The sequence below is a fragment of the Eretmochelys imbricata genome, chromosome 4 (genome assembly GCF_965152235.1).
Source record: "Eretmochelys imbricata isolate rEreImb1 chromosome 4, rEreImb1.hap1, whole genome shotgun sequence".
Classification (NCBI taxonomy): domain Eukaryota; kingdom Metazoa; phylum Chordata; order Testudines; family Cheloniidae; genus Eretmochelys; species Eretmochelys imbricata.
Genome location: NC_135575.1, coordinates 38,018,734 through 38,042,770, shown reverse-complemented (window position 1 = coordinate 38,042,770; position 24,037 = coordinate 38,018,734). Strand labels below are relative to the sequence as shown.

Here is a 24,037-nt window from a genome sequence, read left to right as displayed (position 1 = left end):
TAGTATCAATTTAATTATTAATACATTTTTATCTATAAACATTTTATTTACACACATATGTAGTTAAGTTGAGACTTGAGTTTCTAAATCTATAAATTTGCTAAATATCAGATTCTGTGGATAGTGGTGAAACACAGTTAGTACACAATTACAGAAATGAGTATTCTGCGAAGCTGCTTGGTTTTCCAGCAGGTTTATGGAGCATACTGAAAAAGCAGATTTGTTCTCTTATATGAATAGCATGCAATATGGGCTAGCAAATTTACAGATTTTCATTTTCAAAATAAAATTTGGATGACTTATCTTTGTTCTAGGGTCGCCTTTTTTATACCTGTGATGCCCCAAAAGCTGACCAGTGTAAGTTTTTCAAGTGGATAGAAGAAGTGAACCCGGGACAGCTAAAATCCAGACCCAGTCTAGTGCTTCATGATATAAAGAGTATTGGAGCTTACCTCAGATGTCAAAAGATTTCTATCTATGAGCAATGCCAGCTTTTGGTGAGGTATAGTGGAGTACAAAATATACTTCATATGGCACTATAAGAGTTAACATTTGTAAATACCCAGGTATAAATGTTCTGCTGCTGTAATCCCATTAACCTCAGTGGAATTATACCAGCAGAGAATCTAGCCCGCGTTCACCGTCTTTTCTAATGAGATAATGATTCTGTGGGGAAATTTTCAGAAGTTCAGACTGAGAAAGATACTGTCAGTATCAGGACTTTGCTTTCTTCATCAGTCTTGTGAAAATGTTATTGCATACCTGCTATCTGATAAATCATTTAAGCCCCTTCTGATTGTCGTTTGTTACCATTTGTGTAACTTTTCCCATAAATACATTCTGTTGAGCAGGATTTGACAAAAATCCACTCAATAAAGCCAAATTGGAAATGTTCTTTGGTAAGCATGCTTACCATTCAGTTTCTCCAGAATTTAAGCTTCCATCTTTGGGGGCTGTGGTGGATAATCAGCTGAACAGAGCTCTCAGTGGGATGCTATGGCCAGAAGAGCTGCATCAGGGATGCATAAACAGGGCAGCTTGAGTAGAGAGGTAGCAAAGAAAAACTTCTGAATGTTAACATGAATCTACAACAAAGTGTAGCAATAAAGGTGTGAATTGCCTGAATCCCAGATCTTTGCCCTAGCAGTGTGACTATGGTGGGACAAGTAAAATTCCACCTCAGTTTATTGCATTTTCTATTTAACAGCTCCTCTACAAGTGCTCTCTCCATTAAAGTGATTAAAATGGGATAATTCACTAGCCAGCAACTTGCTGCAGCCTCTTCACCAGATAAGAATTCCCAGTGTTGACTGGGTGACTAATAGTGGTATATTGAGCTTTTAGTTTTCAGAACAATAAGTTCATTGTGGCCCAGCTTGGTAGTAACTAAAAGTCATTACCATTTGAAACTCCACCTGGCCATTTGCCAGTGGTGAATGTGAAACTTTCCCTAAGAAGTTGTGGGGGTCTAAGCCATACGTTTTTGCAGACCTCACACTGTCAATTTAAAAACAAACAAAAAAAAACCAACCGAAAACTAGTCTTCCTGGCTTTGGAGATAAACTTCCTGATGTTAACTGAAGGTAAAAAATGACTCTATGGTGTTTTCTGAATTAGCAGACAGCCAACTCTAGTGCTTTCACAGCAATCCATTTAAAATCCTGCAGGCAATTGTCAAAGTTTCATGCTGCTGCTGCTGCAATTTATGGGCAGCAGCAGAGGCAGCTGCTCAGGAAGTTCATGGTTACTCTACAGGTAAAATGTATAGGTTTGATAATGAATAGAAAATTAGTAAGGCTAGTCTTGAAACAAACCATTTTAAGTGAAAAATATTTTCCATTTTTGTAGAAATTGCAAAATGTTTAAAGTTTTCCAAACAGCTCTAAAAATTAGGCTTAATATGTCATGCGTTCCTTGCTACTGAAGTAGTATAGCAGAGGAAAACAAATTTAAACACTAAATGTTTGTGTTCTCGAAGTTAATGCTTTCATATTCAGCTACACAACTAATAGCAAAGGGGAAAAATGTTTTACATTCCCATTTCTTGCCTGGTTAAGTAGGTGGGAAGGTAAGAAAGTATTTCTTAGTAGGTATAAATGTTTCATAAACTCTTCAAAGGAGAGAAAAGACTGAAAAAATCATTAAAATCTTTTCATATTTTTGCTGTTATTTGACAAGACTGATTTGTTTCTTATGGTGAATCAGAAATCTGCCAGGTTTTTGCTTAGATTACATGCTGACTCTTGAAGTAATATGATTTTTTTTAAAAAAAAACAGAAGAGCCTTTGATGGACGAAGAAAACATTGTAGTAAGCTAAAGAAATCAATGATTGCAAATGACAGATTTGATGGGGATTCTAAAAGCAAGTTATATCTTAAATTGAGCAGAAAGGAATACTCGTCTGTGTACAGCAAAGGTAAGTGAATCTGAGTATCTCAGTGTCAGGTCTAATACAGGTTCCTGTTTTGTCTCTAAAGTGATCTTCTAAAGCATTTATCACAGAAGAGAAAAACCTCAGATCCATCAAGCCTGGCAAGCAATGATGCTTAGTTCTGATTTTAGAAAGGTAGCTAGATGTATTGTCAGCTTTTGCTTTTGTAATCATGAACATTGAAAACCATGTTCAGAAAAATAGAAAGTGAATGTTGTACAAAGTAAAAATATTTAATATAAGCTTATGTGATTTTATAGTATTTATGGTCTACAGACATGCCACCTTGGGCTGTGATTTTGTTAGATTTAGCAAGCTATGTAGAGTCAGGAATGGTCAGTATTTGAATGGAGAGCCTTTAAGAAAAGCTCAGGTCATAGAAATTAGTGTAGGTTATTCAATAGGTATCACTCTTCTCTCTGAACTGGTTCTGACCTAGTGACCCATTGCCGTGTTAGGGATTAGCGTTCTGCTAGAGGAACTGTCAATGTAGACGTTTAATTAAAAAAAAAAAACACAAAAAACCCCAAGGTTCTTGACCACTGTGGTCATTAAAGAACTTTTCACAAGATCAAGGAAGTTGTCTGCCCTAGTGCTACAATCATATTCCATTTTTGATAATTACATCCTGCCTACCTAAAGTTCTCTGCAGTTTCATTTGGAAAAGGTATTTTTCACTTCTTGATTTAAATATAGTGTTGTATTCCCCTGTTTGACAGCTACTGCATTCCACTCGAGTGGCTGCACTTCAGTGGTAGATGAGGTGATTCTCATATCTACATAATTTATGCACTTTGAGATTTTTCTAATTGAAAGGTAGAATATAACTATAGGACAATTCAGAAGCGTACATGCACATTTGCCTCTGCGCACACTAGGTACATCAGTACTCTGAAGTGTAGGTTTGCATTTACAGAGAGATACTGAAACTCTGTGTGGACAAACCTCTGACTTGCACACCTTGAAGTACTTTGTGCCAGAACTGAGTGTGGGCAACTATGTGCCTATACCTGCACAGTTCAGAAAACTTGACTTTTAACACAATTCATAATCCCCCTTTCTATGTTCTCCATTTTATGGCAAATTGAGAATGTAATTACATTTTACTCTCATAATGTATGGCAAAGAATTTATAGAGCTTTTGCCGGCTTCATCCTGCATCACTCTTTTCTGCCAGCACAGTACCCTTTAAGGGAGCAGAGGAAAATGTTGGTCTACCATACAAAACTAAGGACCAGATTTTGACAACCTAAACCATGATGAGTAGCACCTTACTTACGAAGTTATACCTCATTGGGACTACATGTGGACTAAAGTATTATCCAACATTACCGAGGCTATGTCTACACTGACACTTTCGTTGTTAAAACTTTTGTCGCTCAGGGGTGTGACAAAAGTTTTAATGACGAAAAGCACCAGTGTGGACAGCACTTCGTTGGCGGGAGTGCCTGCCCCTCGCTGGAGGTGGTTTTATTGTGTCACTGGGAGAGCTCTTTCCTGTGGATAAGGAGTGGCTACACAGCGCACCTTACAACAGTGTAGCTGCAGTGACACAGCTGCACCATTGTAAGGTGCACAGCATAGATATAGCCTAAAGGTATCAGAATCTAGTGTGAAGAGGATTTTTTGTGTTTAGCGTTTAACTGTTCTTTAGCAAAATAGCTGCTAAGTATAATTGTAATCTGGTTTAGTGGCTGGCAATGATTACTGTTCTTTTAAACAATTTGTCTGAAATCCAAATAGCGTGAAAAGCATTAAAAAAATGTTTTAGATTAGTCGGAAGTCACTTGATACTAGTTACCATAGGGAAAAACCTTTAGGACATTAGTTGTGTGCTTACTGTAATTCATGGTAAGTAAAGAAGGTATTAAGAAGCTTGTGAATTATCTGATGACTCCCTTTCAAATGAGTGTACCAACAAATCTTTTAAATTTTGTACTACCTTCCCCCTCTTTATTTTAAAGAGTATTAATGGCTTAATTTGCAAAATAATGAATGTTAAGTTTTTTTAAAAGCCTGCAATAGCAGAAACTTGAGTGAAATAAATTGATCTATTGTTTTGACAGATGACCTTTGGGTTGTTTCAAAGACTCTATACTTTGAATCCCTGGACACTTTCATTGCATGTAGTGCTTTCTTTGGACCATCATCTAGCAATGAAGTTGAATTATTGCCTCTTAAAGGCTATTATCCCTCAAATTGGTGCTCAAATAGTAAGTTTTATCCCAAAGAATTGTTTAATACATTAATAGACCAATACTTATGAGAAGTATCTGAGTAGGAATGAGGAATAGGGTGACTATTTCTCAAACGTTATTATGAATTATTTTTTGATTATCCAACTGTGCAAAGTATTATTTTCAGGTCAATCATTTAAACAATTCCTTACTGGTTGAGCAATGAGCAGCTGAAGAAGTTAAGGGCCCATAAGGCAAAGTGGTAGACAGTGACTATCTCACCAGTTACAACTGAGGAAGTATGTCATTAGTGTTTTAAGAACTTGCTAGGTAAAATGTATTTTTACATAATAAAGTTTGGAATTATTTAATCTATTCTGACAGGTTTCAGAGTAGCAGCCGTGTTAGTCTGTGTCCGCAAAAAGAAAAGGAGGACTTGTGGCACCTTAGAGACTAACCAATTTATTTGAGCATAAGCTTTCGTGAGCTACAGCTCACTTCATCGATGAAGTGAGCTGTAGCTCACGAAAGCTTATGCTCAAATAAATTGGTTAGTCTCTAAGGTGCCACAAGTCCTCCTTTTCTTGTAATCTATTCTGTGGCTCAGCTGATCTTCCTTCCTGTGTTGTTATATTCCCACACCCTGGTACACCTTAAAAATCAAAGTGTTTATTTTTCTGAACATTCCAAACACTTTGATTTTTAAGGTGTACCAGGGTGTGGGAATATAACAACACAGGAAGGAAGATCAGCTGAGCCACAGAATAGATTACAAGAAAAGGAGGACTTGTGGCACCTTAGAGACTAACAAATTTATTTGAGCATAAGCTTTCGTGAGCTACAGCTCACTTCATCGATGTAGCTCACGAAAGCTTATGCTCAAATAAATTGGTTAGTCTCTAAGGTGCCACAAGTACTACTTTCCAAAATACCACCACAAAATATAACAAACTGATAATGAGTGGGTCTAAAATGAGGCTGGGGTGGAGGGGAGAAGAACAAAACTAAAAGAAGGAAGATGGCACTAATTTACTTTTGAAATATTTGGCAAATAATAAATGTCACTGTGTCACAAAACAACTCCAACTCTCTCTCTACTGGCAGTGTTCACTTTCCGAAACATTTACAAAAATAACTCAAAACTGAAAGTCCTTTAAAAATTTATCCAACTTTATTTTTCTGAACATTCCAAAGTTGGATAAATTTTTAAAGGACTTTCAGTTTTGAGTTATTTTTGTAAATGTTTCGGAAAGTGAACACTGCCAGTAGAGAGAGAGTTGGAGTTGTTTTGTGACACAGTGACATTTATTATTTGCCAAATATTTCAAAAGTAAATTAGTGCCGTCTTCCTTCTTTTAGTTTTGTTCTTCTCCCCTCCACCCCAGCCTCATTTTAGACCCACTCATTATCAGTTTGTTATATTTTGTGGTGGTATTTTGGAAAGTAGTACTTGTGGCACCTTAGAGACTAACCAATTTATTTGAGCATAAGCTTATGCTCAAATAAATTGGTTAGTCTCTAAGGTGCCGCAAGTACTCCTTTTCTTTTTGCGAATACAGACTAACACGGCTGTTACTCTGAAACCTGTCATTTTGGAAAGTGATACTAGAGGGTTTGGAGCATTCCTTGACCAGAGGGAAGTGGGTGCTAGAGCAGAGGCGGTCCTACAGAGAAATGCAAGGAACAGCCAAACACGGGGGAAAGCTTATGTTGAGGATTATGGTTTTTGGTTGCTGGAGTTACAAATAAGCCAAGGAGGAAGGAAGTAGGAACTCTTTGTAGTGCAGCGTATGTTCTTTATGGAGCAGAATAGAGGCCTACACCTGTTGACGCTATTTTGATACAACTTTAAGAGTTTACACAAATACAAAGAATTCAAGAGTTATGTTTTCAATAGCTTTGTTAACACAGGTACACTGCACATGCTTTATATACCAAGTTACTCATTTAATAGACTGAAGATTAAGAAGAAATATCACTGTACATATGTGCAATGTGGCCAAGCAAACATTTCTATCATAGCCAGGCACCCAAAATTCAATGGGAGTTTTGCCTGGAGTGAGAACCACAGGATTGGGCCCTTAACTCTTCCATTCCCTGACTATTGTGTCTAGCTTTGCAATTTTAATGTCTTAGTATAAGGTTTCACATTTATTTTCCTTTTAGATTTTAAAACAAGAAAAAACCTTATCTGTGGCATTGAAATAGGGCTATTTCATACTACTTTGGTCAATTACAAAGCTGAAAACCCTAATGGAGATGTTAAATTAAGCACAGGGCCGGCTCTAGGATTTTTGCTGCCCCAAGGAAAAGATTTGCCTCCCCAAGCTCTAAGAGCACAACTGCCCAAGAAAAAGAAAAGAAAAAAAAAAGAGTGGCCGGAATGCTGCCCCTGGAATTGTGCTGCCCCAAGCATGTGCTTGCTTTGCTGGTGCCTAGAGCCGGTCCTGATTAAGCATGTCTAAAGAGACTTTTAAATAGCCTATAATGTTATTGTAAGACACTAGATTTAAAAAACAAATTTTTCTTCATGGAGGTCTAGCTACATAAACTTGAAATGTTAAGGTTTACCTATTTTTATATTATCCATATGCAACAACGTTTACATTTTCCCATAATAAAAAGTAGTTCTTCCTTCCCATTTGGCTAATTCAGAAAAGCTTAATGAATTTTCTAGTTCTTAAACACTTTTGAGCTGAAACCAAACACAAAATGTTTTTCCATCATTTAAGACTGCAGAAAGTCTAAAGTAAAAATAGGTGTTGTGACTTTAATTGCAGCATTCATTACTGCAGAAAAATAGAACAACTTTCAGGTCTTGTGTGGGCTACTGTCAGAAGACATTGGAAGATGCTTAAATGTGAACTTTTGTTTTTGTTATCTTCCCATCATTTTATTGTAGTTTTCGTTGGGTAAAGTTTTTCATTGCATAGTTTGTAAAATACACCTCAGATTGAGTCTATAGTAGTAAGGTAGGCACTAAAAATAATCTGCAAACTAAGGATATGTCTACACTGCAATTAGACACCATGGCTGGCCCGTGCCAGTTGACTTAAGCTAAGGGGCTGTTTAATTGCAGTTTAGGCTTGGCTGGGACCCTCACACCTCGCAGGGGCCTAGAGCCTGAGTTCCAGCCGTAGCCCAAACATCAACACTGCAGTTGGACAGCCACTTAGTCCGAGCCCCATGAGCATGAGTCACCTGACACAGGCCAGCTGCAGGTGTCTAATTGTGGTAGAGATATACCCCGAGTTTAATTGTTCTGCACAAACGCCGCCACCACATTCTAAAAAGAACGAGCTATTTAGCTGACCAAAGATTGCAGGCTATGTATTGTAATTCATGCTTTGAAAGAAAACTCCACCAGTAAGAGATTTACAAAATGGAAATGAAGCTGGTTTATTGATGAACAAATAATACCTTAAAAGTTCATCTCCTAAACTCCATAGACAATGAAATAATTTCCTTAAAATATTAGAGGAAATGCTGAGATTTTGTATCCAGGTTTCCATCCCTGAAGGATTTTCATGCCAGAACTAGAAATCCCTCAAAATAATGGGCTTAAAGGACATTCTCATTGATCTTTTGCTCTAGAATCATAGGTTAGACATTGTAAAGTCCTCAGTTTGGCTTCCATTACAACAGGGAAAGTTATTTACTCAACATTAGAAATAAATTACTAGACTGTTTTCTGTGGCTGATTACACTTTGTAACCTGCTTTGTAATCTTTCCAGTGATTGTTTATGCCTTGCTGGTTTGTAATGCTGGTACTGAGCTCACAACTTTGAGAAATATGCTGGAGTACTTCAATCCAGCTACTCTACCACTAATGAAGTACCTACTAGAAATGTAAGTATAAGTAACCTCTGTGCTTGCACACTGTCTCATGTGTGTTATATAGATGTGACAGGAACAAGCAAGCTTTCATTTGTGTTTTCTGGACAAAAAGTAAGTGTGAAAAAAAAAAGCTGGAAAATGTGGCACTATAAATCAAGTATAGTTAGCACCTAATGACACACTTCAGTTTTCATTAATTTATGATGCAAGTAATTCCTTGCTTAAATCTCATTCAAGGGTTTGAAGTATTTGTTTAGATTTACATACACCTGTGCCCCACCTCTTGTAACTTGGAGATTAATATTAGACTTCTTAATGATTTCTGGATTGTGAAACTTAATAATACAAGTTTAATGTCAAAGTCAGTAACCATACTAATTTAATGGGAACAGCCTTTATATTCCATTAATTAATCTTCCAGTATTTCCTCCCTACATTTGTAACATAGGAACAAATTCATGCCAAGGGTAAAAAATATTCTGAGTAGTCACAAAGTAATTGTTCAGTGTATAAGATAATTGCAATGATCTCATTAAAGTTATCATTCACATGTATAATGACTTGTTTAACCATATAGAAATATAGACCTTTAATAATAAACTTATAAACCACATGTACAGTACAAATGCATAGATATGCAAACTTGTTTGCCACAAATTTCAAATAACTATCCTTCACTCAAGAGAAGTGTCAGAAAAAACATGCAGGACTAAGAAATCACAGGAAGATTAGATTTAAAATATATATTCCCTGGTGGGAAAGAAGGGGTGGAGGGGCGGAGAGGAAAGAGAGCCAATCTAACAGCCATAACCCTAGACTCATGAGGTGGCTTGTATTGATAAGCATACCAGTAACTTTTAAAACTTGGTGAGATTATGTTTAGCAAACAGAAATCTTTGGCCCAGATAAGCAGTGAGGGTATGGTTTATTTAAAAAAAAAATAGGACAGTGGGTTTTTTAAACCAAATTGGTATTTAGATTATTTGTAACAGAATATGAAAATATTTGGCAGCCATATACAGATTTACTATATTTCAAAATAGAAGGAAGTTCAGAAAAATAATGTATGAATTTGGGATTATAGTTAAATATACAGAGATGAAAGTGAAAATATTTTCTCCTTTTTTACTTGAAAATCCGGTGAAAGTAACTCAAAACTACAGTACACTTTGATTCCCTCCCCTTAGAGCAGCAATTTTACATGTATGCACGCACACCTAAAATCATGTGTTTATAAGTTACGTATAGATGCATTGCGTTGCAAATGGTCTGAATTTACTGATCTGTCAACTCTTGTGTTTCTTAGGCCTTTCAGAGTTGAACATGCTAACAGAGTCAACAAAAGAAACTTTATTCCGCCAGCTTTAAATACCAAGAGCACAATGATGTGTGGACTTCTCAGTCCAGAAGTAACACTGGGATTGGCCAGAAAGATGATCCAGATATTCCAGTTGAACCCAGATCAAGCTTCAGCACTGATTCAGATAGCTCAGATGATGGCATCACCTGAAAATGATGCAGAAATGGAAAAACAGGCCTTCCCTATCACAATCATACATGGTAAAAAGCAAATAAAATCATGAAATTACAGCCCTTATTTTTGACTGATTCTTTGAGCCCCTTTACTGTACACACAAGCACCCAAAGAGATGCTAGATGACTTGATCTGTGTAAGAATACAAGTTGACGTGATGCTATTGTTAGTGGAATATTCATGTCTAAATTCTTTAAATGCTAACATAATAGACTGTACAGTTATCATAGGCTCCACTCCATTTGCAATACCCCATAGTGCAGGATATCCTTATGCCCAGTTTAATGCTGGTTAATCTCAAAGTGAACCAAGTGGAAGTTACTGGAAGCCCATATACATGGAATGTCTTTCTTCAGCTGGTTTACAAAACTACTGCCCTCTCCTCTTGCAAATCTTTCTTGAAGATCCACTTCTTCCATGAGGCCTACAGGAAACATGCTGATTAAGGCTTTGATTCCATTTCAGGATTATCAGCACAGTCACCTGTGCCCTTGCAGCATCCCACTAAATTCTGTAGGACTTTGCATGAACTCTGGGTTCCATTCTAGCATATCCAATTGCAGAGTCGGGATTTGTTTCTTTCGCTTATTCATTCAATCAATCTAATATAAAGAGTGATTTTTGCTCCATCGTGCTGTATACTGGCCTTGCTAAATAACCACAGAACCTGCTTGCTGCTGTCTTTGTCCTTGATCATCTCCTTTTCCCTACAGTCTTTTTGCCCTCTCGTTGTATTGTATCCAAACAGTTTGTAAACTCCTTAGTTCAGAGATCTTATTTTTAATCTGTATTGGGAGGCACATCTCTTAGTGTTGGGTCCTATTAAAATAAATACATTTATAATAATGTTTGGATCAAGCTGCCTATTTTTAAAAAAAATGTGTTATGCTGTCAGCACATGCATCTGTTTTATAATTTATTATTCCAGTTGTAGAGTAACCCATGTCACCGTTCTCTTCTCCTTTCTAAACATCTGCATGCTGTCCCTCGGGGCATAATACACACCTTGTAGACAGTCACTTTGCATTTGCTTCTGAGGGGATTCCTGCCTTAGCAACTTTCAAGCCTTTTCTTTTTCTAAACATTCCAGATAATTAATGCAAATTGTAGGTCCACAAGATTCCCCACAACTATTGGTTGTTCAGGTAGCTGTCTGCTTCCAAAGGAAGTACTGAGAAAAATCAAGCCATAATACTTGAAGAACTAATTTCAATAAATATAAAATTATGTTTCCTTGAAATTATTCATTTGTAACCTTGGGTTTTCTCCCAAAATTTCTCCCAAAACTAGGTGTTTTTGGAGCTGGAAAGAGCTATTTGCTGTCTGTTGTGGTCTTGTTTCTGGTACAGTTATTTGAAAACAGTGAAGCAGCTGAAGGCTCAAGACCAACCCCATGGAAACTTCTGATTGCTTCTTCCACTAACGTTGCTGTTGACAGGGTACTTCTTGGGTAAGGAACATTGAATTAAAAAGATTATAGACTCTTTGCTACATAGGTAGCAAATGACATTTCTTTTTGTCTGTGTGTATGTTTGTATGTATGTATGTATTATAGTGGCACATCTGCCCTGTTAGACTTAATTGTGTTACTTTTTCCAGTATAGACCCTTTGGGCTAGACTGTGTCCTTCTCTTCTCTTGTAATGGCCCTTGCTCCTCCCCAGAGCAGCTCACCTGAGCTCAAGGACTGTGTAAGTCCAGCAGTGTTAACTGTGCAAGGCTAAGTTTAAACTAACTTCCAGCAGATGGTCAGTCATGGAGGAGAGGCACATTGCACCCTCCTGGGGTGTGGCACAGCAGCCATACCTAAAGCTCCCCTGTGCTCTGGGAGCTTCAGGAAGCACTATGCCTTTATTATTGGCCCAGAGTGGCTAATGGATTGGGAGTCTCAAGAGGCAGAGGGAGTGATGCTGAAAGATGAGTTGATGGTCAGAGAGAGGTGATTTGGAGATGAGAAGAGGTAGAGTGTAAACAATTCATGGTGAACACCAGGTCAAATGAGTGACCAAATCAGCAGGAAGTGGGAGCAGCAAGAGGCTTTCGGATAAGTGGGTGAGGGGGAAGTCAGTATGAGTATTGAAGTCACGAAGAATAAGACAAGGGGACTGAGGAAAAGGGAAAACCATCCAGAGTCAAAGAATGTTTCACTGCAACCTAAAGTCAGGTGGGGAAGTTACACAACACACTTCAAAAGGAAGTGATCCTGTGAGAGCGTGGGGCTGGAAACAATAGAAAGGAGAGAGCAGCAGCATCTAGCACACAAAGCGTGTGAGAAGGCAAGGTCACTGCAGGAGAGGGCAGATATGGATGCAGGAAAACAGCCAGGTTGTGTGATGTCAAACATAAATAGGTAGCAGAATATTAAGAGTTGTGTACCAAGTCCGTGTTGTTGCTCAGTGGAGCAAGTGCTCCTAAAAGGGGAGTAAAAGAGTTGGGAGGAAGAGGGAGAAGAGAATGAATGAAGTTAGGTGGTAGGTGTGAAGACAAGAGGAGAACAAGTCAGAAATAAAAGGGGACAGAGTTAAAAAGAGACATCATCAGCAATGATGAGTATTAGAAGGAAGTGAGCATGAGTGTGGGATTGAGAGGATCAACAAGAGGAGCCAGCATGGGAAGGAAGTTGGAGAGGTTAAGGTTTAGTGCAGCTTGTGGAAGCAAGTGATGGGGATGAAAGGAGGGATAAGGAGTAAGGAACAAGATGCAGGTGAGGAGTGCTTTTGGGAGGACTATTACAAAAGTATCAAGTATCACTGAGAGAAATTTAATCAACATTAATCTAATTCTTGTCAAAATAAATGACCAGTGCATGTTTTGTAGTACATGGCTTTACTTCACATGATAAATTGGCTGTAAAAAAGTTTGTGTTAATCAATATTTTGATTATCTGTCACTCTTAAGAGTAGTCATTTTCCATGCAAGTTTTGCATTTTGTTCCATTTCTACAATAAGTGTCTTACATCTTTTTTCAAAGTCTACTGGATCTTGGATTTGAGGACTTTATCAGAGTTGGAAGTGTTAGAAAAATTGCCAAGCCAGTTCTTCCTTACAGGTAAGGCTTAAGATCTTCAGAGGACTGAATAGATCACATGATTGATAGTAGTAAGTGGTACTGTAAGGTGATGGCTGTGAAGGCTATGGAAATATGATTTTAATGTGTCTTTCAACATCTCTTGCAGAGCAGTTGATTTTACAGAAAATGTAATAGTGGTAATGGCTTATAGTTTGTAATCAAACAGTCTTATATGGCTGTGTTAATCTAAAATGGTTTGGGTTTTAGACATCTGTTTAAAAGTTGGTATGATTTAAGCAGAAGTGATCTAGATAGCATTTTCTGTGCAATTTAAGTTAACAAAGCATAGCATGAACTTAAAGAGCTTGGAAAAGTGTTCAATTACTCAGAATCGCCAGCTGAGTGTTACACTCAGATATCATATATAAACATGCCTGCATAAGAATGAAAAACAAGCTCCTCAGTTCTAATCCAGACTGCAGCTAACTTGCTACGTGGCTTTGGGCACTCATGACTTAGGTAAGATTCTCTCCATTGTATAATGGAAGAAACAAACATATCTCACATGGGTATTGTGAAGATTTACAAACATTAACTAAATCAATCATACTGAAGTAGTGAATATGACTATTTTATATACTTCCTGTATTTGAGTGCTAAAAGCAGTTATATTCAATATTCATAACTCATTTCAAAATATTTTTAAAGCTTACATGCAGGCTCTGGAAGTGAAAATGAACAATTAAAAGAACTGCTTGCCTTGATGAAAAAAGATTTAACTCCAGCAGAAAAAATATATGTGAGGAAGAGTATTGATCATCATAAGCTGGGAACCAATAAAGCTATTCTGCAACAGGTACTTAAACACAGTGATTGAAAGAAGAGAGAATAAACAGTTTAGAAGTCTTTACTTGAGAGGCCAAGCATGTATAAACTGGCAGTCCCCTCTGATGTCTGATGCTGCCAAAGCCTTATACTCGTATAGAATGAGATATATCCTAGACCCTGACAAGTTTTTTCCAATATACTTTAGTAAATGAAGGTTGTATGATTGAGTTCTACTTTAAATGTATTAAAGAAAGGGAATCACAAGATAAGAGGTGTCCGCTGGAACCTTAAATGTAATATAAAAGATTTAATTGTGGGGGAGGGGGCAAAACTGTTAATGCAGCTTTGAAGAAGCATGTGTACCAGATGTTATAGAAGTTGAACTTCAGTCTTTGGTGTCTGTATACCACAGTGATGGGTATACTAGAAATGCCTAGAGAGATGGAAATTTAATTATGTAACTTATGCTATCATGGAATCAGTAGCAATGTATTTGTGTAGGTTATTAAATCTCTTCCCCACACACCCCATCACAAAGGTGAGAGTGGTTGGAGCAACCTGTGCTGCCTGCCCATTCCCTTCCATGAATGACCTTAAGTTTCCTGTGGTGGTACTGGATGAGTGCAGTCAGATGACAGAACCTGTTTCTCTCCTTCCCATTGCAAGGTACAAATCAACTGTTTAGATTTCGGTTTAGCAATGACTTTTAGCTAATACTGACATCTTTAAATAACGATCACACTTTGGTATTTTAAGAACATAATTAATTTGCACTCATCAAGAAAACAAAGTCTGGACTAGTATGCATTAAGTGGACACCCATTTAATTCAGTTGACAAAGGAGGTGTGTGAATTGGTGGATTCTTAAAAGCTCCAGGAATTTAATCATGAATATGACTTGGCCAGCTAAGCCCCAAATTCCACATGTCACTAAGCCATTGCCTGAGGGGCCAGGATGATCTCACCATCACAGAAGAGGTGGGGGGAGAAAAAAGATACTAGAGAGAATGTGGGAGTACTTTTAAAAGAGGTGTATCACTATTGAGTTTACCGTCATCTACACCCAAAGTCTTTAGCCCCATTTCCCATGAATTATCTTCTCTCAGGCAAGCCCCAGCCTGTGCCCAACTGTTCCTAAACTGGGAACATTTTCGCCCAGGTGATTTTGTTTTCTTCCCCTTCCCCTTTCTGACACTGTTTTGCCTCCTTCAGCATCTCAGTCTTCTTGGATATTACCTCTCCTTCTCACTTCCCTTGGAATGAGCTATGTCTGGTTTATATTGGCCCAGACCCCTCCCACTCTTAGCAGCCCCTAAGAGGTTAATTGGAGTCACCTGCTTGTGGGGTTGGGGTTTTTTTTGTTTTTGTTTTTTCTCCCATGTGACAGTTCACTCTGTCACAAGGGGTTAATAGAAGAGGAGCCCAGTACAAAGCAAACTGCTAATTATAAAGTGAACCACATTGTAAAATGAATTAATTACAGTACTAACAACAATTAGAGTTTGTGTTTTGGATTTTCATTGGAATACTGATTGCAGGTTTGAGTGTGAAAAGCTGATTCTAGTTGGAGACCCTAAGCAGCTTCCACCAATTATTCCAGGGTCTGAAGGTGCTCATGATAATGGATTGGAGCAGACTCTCTTTGACCGGCTTTGCTTGATGGTATGTGCTGCTAAACACATCTTTTAAAAGATATGGGATGAAATCCAGGCCCTGTTGAATTTAGTGATGCCAGGATTTCACTCCCGTGTTCTCTGAGGCAGTTAATCTAAATGCATCTTAGTAGGAGAGTGATTTTTTGTCGTTTTGTCCAGATTTTTTTTTCTATAAGTATTACTTATCAATAATTGAACCCCTCATAGAAGCTTGAAAACATCATGTGCGTGAATAAAATGGGAGTGAATCACAGTATACTTGCCAGCTTCTGTCCTCCGTTATGCAGGTACAGTTTCCATAAACATCAGTGAGAGCTTCAGGAATGTATCCAGGGACACAACTGGATCTTAATAGTTTAATCTCTATTTGTTTTTTTACTATAAAGTATGTCAGTGATCCCCAAACTGTGGGGCATGCCCCCTAGGGGGGTGTGGAGGAACATTTGGGGATGGTGCGTGGGGAGGCCCGGGTCAGCCCCCACGCGGCAGTGGTAAGGGAGCGCCACCCAGCTCCACGCTGCCCCCAGCTCTGCTCCTGGCCCTGGCCCCAGCTCCCACCATGGCTCTGGTCCTGCTCCAGGCCCCCAACTCTGGCTTCTGGGGGGACACAGACCAGATAAATGTGGGGGGGGCGCACGAGCAAAAAAGGTTGGGGACCACTGATCTAAATAACTCTTTTCTATTAGTTGCTTGATTGATATAAATTATTAAGCAATTTCCCAGTGATTAGCAACTATTTACATTTTCTTCATATTTTTTGTGTTGCATTTCTTTAGGGACATGATGCAGTCTTTCTTAGGACACAGTATCGCTGTCACCCTGCTATTAGTGCTGTAGTCAATGATCTGTTCTATGAAGGAAATCTGTTGGATGGCATTTCAGAGATGGACAGAAGTCCACTATTGGATTGGCTTCCAACACTATGTTTCTTTAATGTTAATGGGACAGAGCAGGTAGGTTTTTAAATAACTTCAAAAGTAGTCAATAGATATCTTGGTTTGGGATTTTACTTTTTAGGGTTTTTGCATTATCCTTGGATGGCTAAATGTTTTTTTTTAAAATAGCCTTTCAGCAGAGCATAATTTGAAATCTCTTTCCCATCTCCAGATTGAAAGAGATAATAGCTTTTATAATATGGCAGAAGTTTATTTTATAATCAAGCTTATCCAGTCTCTGATTGCAAGTGGAATAGACGGATCCATAATTGGGGTGATTACACTATATAAGTCACAGATGTATAAGGTATGTACAAGAAGTGATGAACAGTCAACCGTAAATGAGTCCCATTGAAATGTAATACATGAGGGCAAGCAACTGAATATTGACAAAATGTACAAGTGCTTATATACAACTGCTAGAAGTTTAAATACTAGGATCGGTGACCTAAAGTGCCTGGCAGTAAATGAGAATATAGATATAATAGGCATCACAGAAACATGGTGGAATGAGGATAATCACTGGCACACAGTAATAGCACGATATAAAAATATATGGAATGACAGAGTAAGTTGCGCACATAGGGGAGTGGCACTATAAGTGAAAGAAAGCATTAATGCAAATATAATAAAACTCCTCAATGAATCAGACTACACCAGAGAATCTCTCTGGATAGGAATTCCATGTTTGAACAATAAGAGTATAACAGTAGGAATATACTAGCAACCACCTGACCAGGATGGTGACAGTGATTGTGAAATGCTGAGGGAGATTAGAGAAGCTACAAAGGCAGAAAACTCAGAAATAATTAGGGTTTTCAACTATCCTCATATTGACTGGATATGTTATCTCAGGAATAGATGCAGAGATAAAATTTCAGACAACATAAATGACTGTTTCTTGGAATAGTTTGTCCTGAAGCCCACAAGGGAAGAGGCAATTTCTGATTTAGTCCTAAAGTACATCAGAAGCCTACTAAACAGTCAGTGGGGGCCCCTGGATGATTGAGATGCTGAAGGAGCACTCAAGGAAGACTTATGGAGAAGCTAATTGAATTCTTTGCATGAGTCTTCACTGCAGAGGATGTGGGGGAGATCCACACACCAGAGCCATTCTTTTTAGGTGACAAATCTGAGGAACTGTCCCAGATTGAGAAGGTTTTGGAACAAATTTATAAATTCAGCAGTAATAAATCACCAGAACCAGATGGTAGTCACCCAAGAGTTCTGAAGGAACTCAAATATGAAATTGCGGAATGACTAATATAATGACGATTTTTAAAACCGGCTCCAGAGGTAAGCATGACAGGCTGTTAAGCCTAATTTCAGTACCAGGCAAATGGGGTTAAAACTATAGTAAAGAACAGAATTATCAGACACACAGATGACCACAATGTGTTGGGAAAAAGTCAACACTGCTTTTCTAAAGGGAAATTATGCCCCAGTCTATTAGAATTATTTTAGTGTGTCAACAAGCATGTGGACAATGGTGATCCAGTGGATATAATACACAGAAAACCTTTGACAAGGCCCTCACCAAAGGCTCTTAAGTAAACTAAGCAATCATGGGATAAGAGGGAAGGTCCTGTCATAGATCAGTTACTGGTTAAAAGATAGGAAACAAAGGGTAGGAATAAATGGTCAGTTTTCACGGTGGAGAGAGGTAAATAGCAGGGTTCCCCCAACGATCTGTACTGGGACCTGTGCTATTCAGCATATCAATAAATGAAAGGAGAAAAGGGGATAAACAGTGAGGTGGCAAAATTTGCAGACAATACAAAACTACTCAAAACAGTTAAGTCCAAAAACACTGAAGCATTACAAAGGGATCTCATAACACTGAGTGACTGGGCAACAAAATGGCAGATGGAATTCAATGTTGATAAGTGCAAAGTAATTTACATTGGAAAAAATAATCCAACGACGCATACAAAATGATGGGGTCTAAATTAGCTGTTGGCACTCAAGAGTCTTGGAGTCATTGTGGATAGTTCTCTGAAAACATCTGTTCAGTGTGCAGCAGCAGTCAAAAAAGCTAACAATGCTAGAAACCCTTAGGAAAGGGATAAGTAATAAAACAGAAACTATCATGATACCAATATCTAAATCCATTGTATGCCCACACCTTGAATACAGTGTGCAGTTCTGGGCACCCTGTCTCATTAAAAAGAATTGGAAAAAGTACAGAGAAGGGTAACAAAAGTGATCGGGGTATGGAACAGCTTTCCTATGACGAGAGATTAAAGAGACTGTGACTGTTCATCTTAGAAAAGAGATGACTAAAGCAGGAAGTGATAGAGGTCTATAAAATCGTGAGTGGTGTGGAGAAAGTTACAGGAAAAGTGTTATTTACCCCTTCACATAACACAACAACTAGGGATCACTTGATTCAAATAATAAACAGTAAGTGTAAAACAAAAGGAAATACTTCTTCACACCGTCAGCCTGTGGAACTTTATTGCCAGGGGATGTTGTGATGGCCATAAGTATAACTGGGTTCAAAGAAGAATTAGAAAAGTTCATGGAGGATATGTCCATCAGTGACTATTAGCTAAGATGGTCAGGGACCCAACCCCATTCTTTGAGTGTTCCAAACCTCCACCTGCCAGAAGCTGGGACTGGACAACTGAAATTGCCCAGTTCTGTTCATTCCCTCTAAAGCAGCTCTCAGGGGACAGGATACTGACCCTGTATGGCTGTTCTTAAGAAGTTGCAATAAAGTATTTTTCTTCATAATGTAAGTTTCTATTCTTTATTAAAAATGGTAATGTTTATATAGTTGTTTCTTCCAAAAGAATATATCTTGTTATAAACAGTGTGTCTTTGAACTGAGCAATCTGGATTTTTTTTTTCCTGGTGGACTCAATAGTGAGGAAGGAGCGCTAAACAACATTTGATCATAGATAGACCAAAGTTTGCATTTACTTTGCTGTTAAACATATTTACATAAATTTGCATAACTTTGCTCAGAAGGATTGTGTTAATTCATACAGCTGAGATTCACTGTCTCAGAAATTTGGTTCATTCCCTCCCCCAAGTGTAATCAGCGTTATAGAAAACTGACTGATAATACATCAGAACCTCTCTAATTTTAACTAATGGATGGGAAGCCCATTGTGAATTGATTATGTATGCCAGGAATGGAATCATTGTGTCTAACATGGTGCTCTCTATTTAGCAAATGAGGAGTTGTATGTCATATGTACCTGTCACTCTGTCCTCAAAGTCTTACGTTGGGCTGTCTGGTTGCCAGGAAGGAATGCTGTCCCTCATTAGACGTATGGATGTTGTGTCAGGATAGACTCAATGCAAAATTTTGTGTTTGCACTTGATGGAGGTACTCCTGTAATATATAATCAATAGAGTTGCTAGTTCGTTTAATGTGAGTAGACTCAGACTCCTCATCAGTATTTTTATTGGAGACATGAATGAGTGTGACTATGTAACTAGTATATTTATAAACCAATGACTCTCCATCAACTTCTTTTGTCCACAGATTTATAATTTACTTAGTGCTGTACACTCAGATGCTCTTGAGATTAAAGCCATCCAAGTGTCTACTGTAGATGCATTCCAAGGAGCAGAAAAGGAAATCATTGTTTTGTCGTGTGTGAGAACAAAACAAGTTGGGTTCATAGACTCAGAAAATAGAATGAATGTTGCTCTGACAAGAGGAAAGAGGCATTTGTTGATTGTGGGAAATCTGGCCTGTTTGCGTAAGAACAAACTATGGGGACGCGTAATTCACCACTGTGAAGGTAAAAATTAATACTTTTAATTTTAAAACCACCTCTTAATTGGTATAGTTTTTTTATGGCTGTAATAAAACTGTATTGCACCTTATTTAAATGTCTGCAGTGTATCTGCAAACAGTTATTTATGCTTAGCAGCCTGTAATCAGTTTGCAGGTATGAGGCTGGTCTTTCCTTTCCTGATATCAGCAGGTAGCCAACAAGTCAAAAGTATTAACAGCCAGCTCCTCTAATGGAGCAGCTCCCATCTTCTCATTGGTCTTCTCTACCCCTGTAACAATCACATCACTCAGTCAAGTGAGGTGAAAAGAGGAAGTGAAATCCTCAAGAAGTGAGGTCCACCAAACTGCCCAACACCAGGCAACCCTCAGGGCCTGTGGGTGCACAGCTGAAACCCAGCACAAGGTACAATATGGGTAGGGGCCTGAAGTCCTTACAGACTCTGCAGTTCAAACCTCAGCCCTATGCACCTGTTGAATTTGACCTTTTAGCCATCAGTCCCTCCACTTAGCTCTCTCTTATCAATACAGGGACTTCCTCTTGTCCATCTTCCCTCCTCACTCACTGAAATCTCTCCTTTTGGCAACTAAGGCTCTTCTCCCCTCCAACACAACAAGCAGCATAATTAGAGCTAAAACTTGCAGCTTTCCTCTTTGGTTATATTCCCTGTCTTCCCTCTAATTCCCTAGCTGTAGATTTTGAAAAAAAGTTTTAGTGATGAAAAGGGAGCTTCCTACCCCAGAGTCTACTCCAGTTCCTTGGGAAATGACTGCTGTCAGGGTTCCCGCCCCACTCTGAACTCTGGGGTACAGATGTGGGGACCTGCATGAAAGACCCCCTAAGCTTATATTCTACAGCTTAGGTTAAAAACTTCCCCGACACACATTCCTTTCCTTGTCCTTGGACAGTATTGCTGCCACCACCAAGTGATTTTACACAAAAATTCAGGAAGGGTCACTTGGAGTCCCTGTTCCCCCAAAATATCCCCCCAAGTCCCTTCACCCCCTTTCCTGGAGAGGCTTGAGAATAATATACCAACCAATTGGTTACAATGTAAGCACAGATCAAACCCTCTATCTTTAGGACACTAAAATCAATCAGGTTCTTAAAAGACGAGCTTTATTATAAAGTAAAAAAAATCACACCTGCAAAATCAGCATGGAAGGTAACTTTACGGGATAATAAAAAGATTTAAAACACAGAGGACTCCCCTCTGGACTCAGCTTCACAGTTACAAAAAAACAGGAATAAAACTACCTCTTAGCATAGGGAAAATTCACAAGCTAAAAACAAAAGATAACCTAACACATTTCCTTGCCTCACTTACAATTTTTGTAATTCTTAGATGGATTATTCCAGGTATATTTTCAGGAGATGTTGTCCCTGTTGGCTTCTCTCTCCAGCTGGAGAGGGAACAAACAAAAAGAGCACAAACAACCCCACCCCCCACCCCCCGATTTTAAAGTATTTTCTTCCCTTATTGGTCCTTTTGGTCAGGTGCCAACCAGGTTATTTGAGCTTCTTAACCCCTTACAAGTAAAGATTTAGTACAGCTGCCCAGGAGGGATTTTATGCTACCCTTATCTGTATGTTTATGAAGGAAAGAGTACTGTGGAAAGGGATCTGGGTGTCATAGTGTATCACAAGCTAAATATGAGTCAATAGTGTAACGCTGTTACAAAAAAGCAAACATCATTCTGGGATGTATTAGCAGGAGTATTGTGAGCAAGACATGAGAAGTAATTCTTTCACTTTACTCCACGCTGATTAGGCCTCAACTGGAGTATTGTGTCCAGTTCTGGGCGCCACATTTCAGGAAAGATGTGGATAAATCGGAGAACGTCCAAAGAAGAGCAACAAAAATTATTAAAGGTCTAGAAAACATGACTTGTGAGGGAAGATGGAAAAAATTGGGTTTATTTAGTCTGGAGAAGAGAAGACTGAGAGAAGACATAACGGCTTTCAAGTACATAAAAGGTTATTACAAGGAGGAGGGAGAAAAATTGTTCTTCTTAACCTCTGAGGATAGGCAAGAAGCAATGGGCTTAATTTGCAGCCCATTTAGATTGGACATTAGGAAAAACTTTCTAACTGTCAGAGTGGTTAATCACTGGAATAAGTTGCCTAGGGAGGTTGTGGAATTTCCATTATTGGGGATTTTTAAGAGCAGGTTGGACAAACACCTGTCAGGGATGGTCTAGATTAGTGGTTCCCAAACTTGTTCCACCGCTTGTGCAGGGAAAGCTCCTGGCGGGCCGGGCCGGTTTGTTTACCTGCCACGTCCACAGGTTTGGCCGATGGCAGCTCCCACTGGCCGCGGTTCACTGCTCCAGGCCAATGGGAGCTGCTGGAAGTGGCGGCCAGTATGTCCCTCAGCCTGCGCTGCTTCCAGCAGCTCCCATTGGCCTGGAGCCAGTGGGAGCCGCGATCGGCCGAACCTGCAGACGCGGCAGGTAAACAAACCGGCCCGGCCCACCAGGGGCTTTCTCTGCACAAGCGGTGGAACAAGTCTGGGAACCACTGGTCTAGATAATACTTAGTCCTGCCTTGAGTGCAGGGACTGGACTAGATTGCCTCTCGAGGTCCCTTCCAGTTCTATGATTCTGTGTTGACATCTGAAATATCATTGGCATCTGAGTTAGTCCCAATAAAATAAACGAGGCAGTTCACACCTCAAAGCTATTGTTTCAGGCTCTCTGCAAACTCAGGCAGACATTACTGAATCAATTATAGGCCATGTTTACACTATGGGAACTCTAGTGGCATAACTACAACACGACAGCTATGCCAGTATAACCCCTGTAACGTAGATGCAGTCTATAGCAATGGAAATGCTGTCACTGTAGGAATACCGCCTCCCAGGTGACGATAACTAGGTCAACTGAAACAATCTTCCATTGACTTTGCTGTGTGTCCTCCTGGGGTTGGGTTGGCATAGCTACAGCACTTGGATGTGGATTTTTCATGCCCCTGAGCACCATAGACCAGGCCATATTCCCATCATCAGATCTTTAAAGTTTTCCTTGAAACAGTGACAGCCAGAGACTTTTAAAAATGAAAACGGAGACTCTAAAATACAACTTGTGGCACCTTAGAGACTAACTAATTTATCTGAGCATAAGCTTTCGTGAGCTACAGCTCACTTCATCAGATGCATCCTTTTCTTTTTGCGAATACAGACTAACACGGCTGCTACTCCGAAAGCTAAAGTACAACTGACACCCTCAGCTAGGCTTTTGTACACCCATGTGTGGGGCACACCACACACTTTGAGAAACAGTGAGTTAGCATGTTAGGAGGTGCTACAGCCGTTCTCAGCTGGTGGGGAAAAAAAAAGAAAAGAGGTATGAGCTGCTGCAAGAGAAGAGTTGGATGCCAAAACTCTACCCACTAAATTAGTTAACTACCTGTGACATTAGAAGAAGAGCCCCATTGATTTATAATGGTTAGGCTCCTTGCAGAAATCCAGTTTTCAAGGTTAGGGAAACATTTCCTTTTGGTGTGTTTTGGGAATTAGATATTTTCATCACGACAATATGATTGTATGATAGATGTTGCAACGTAAGGTGTAATTGTCCTGTGTGACTGCTTTTAGGAAGAGAGAATGGATTGCAACATGTAAGCCAGTATGAGGAACAACTGAACAACATTCTTAAATATTACTTGGAGAAAAAAGAAAGAATAAGCAAAAGAAAAATAAAAAAATCTCTTTCACAGCAGGAAAAAGGTATAAAAATTGTGTGCTTTTCTATGTAACGCCAAAGAATATTTTAAATAGATAGTATAATATAATAAATAAGCATTTGTAACATAATTTTTTTATATTCCAGTGCACGCATACCTCTGTATTTACTCCATATATGAACCACTAAAATAA

The 24,037-nt window shown here is 38.9% G+C and overlaps 1 protein-coding gene across 1 annotated transcript in view; it reads left to right on the top strand.

Annotated features, from left to right (window-relative positions):
* The window catches only part of ZGRF1 (zinc finger GRF-type containing 1), a 46,015-nt gene extending 21,978 nt beyond the window's left edge, over positions 1–24,037 (top strand). Inside the window, exons 15-30 of the mRNA XM_077814766.1 lie at positions 315–502; positions 2,278–2,417; positions 4,499–4,645; positions 8,345–8,459; positions 9,637–9,650; positions 9,765–10,007; positions 11,272–11,431; positions 12,952–13,029; positions 13,699–13,846; positions 14,357–14,484; positions 15,357–15,480; positions 16,250–16,426; positions 16,581–16,715; positions 19,905–20,166; positions 23,756–23,887; positions 23,991–24,037. Coding sequence (XP_077670892.1) covers positions 315–502; positions 2,278–2,417; positions 4,499–4,645; positions 8,345–8,459; positions 9,637–9,650; positions 9,765–10,007; positions 11,272–11,431; positions 12,952–13,029; positions 13,699–13,846; positions 14,357–14,484; positions 15,357–15,480; positions 16,250–16,426; positions 16,581–16,715; positions 19,905–20,166; positions 23,756–23,887; positions 23,991–24,037 — 2,238 coding nt within the window. The remainder of the gene's footprint in view (positions 1–314; positions 503–2,277; positions 2,418–4,498; positions 4,646–8,344; positions 8,460–9,636; positions 9,651–9,764; positions 10,008–11,271; positions 11,432–12,951; positions 13,030–13,698; positions 13,847–14,356; positions 14,485–15,356; positions 15,481–16,249; positions 16,427–16,580; positions 16,716–19,904; positions 20,167–23,755; positions 23,888–23,990) is intronic.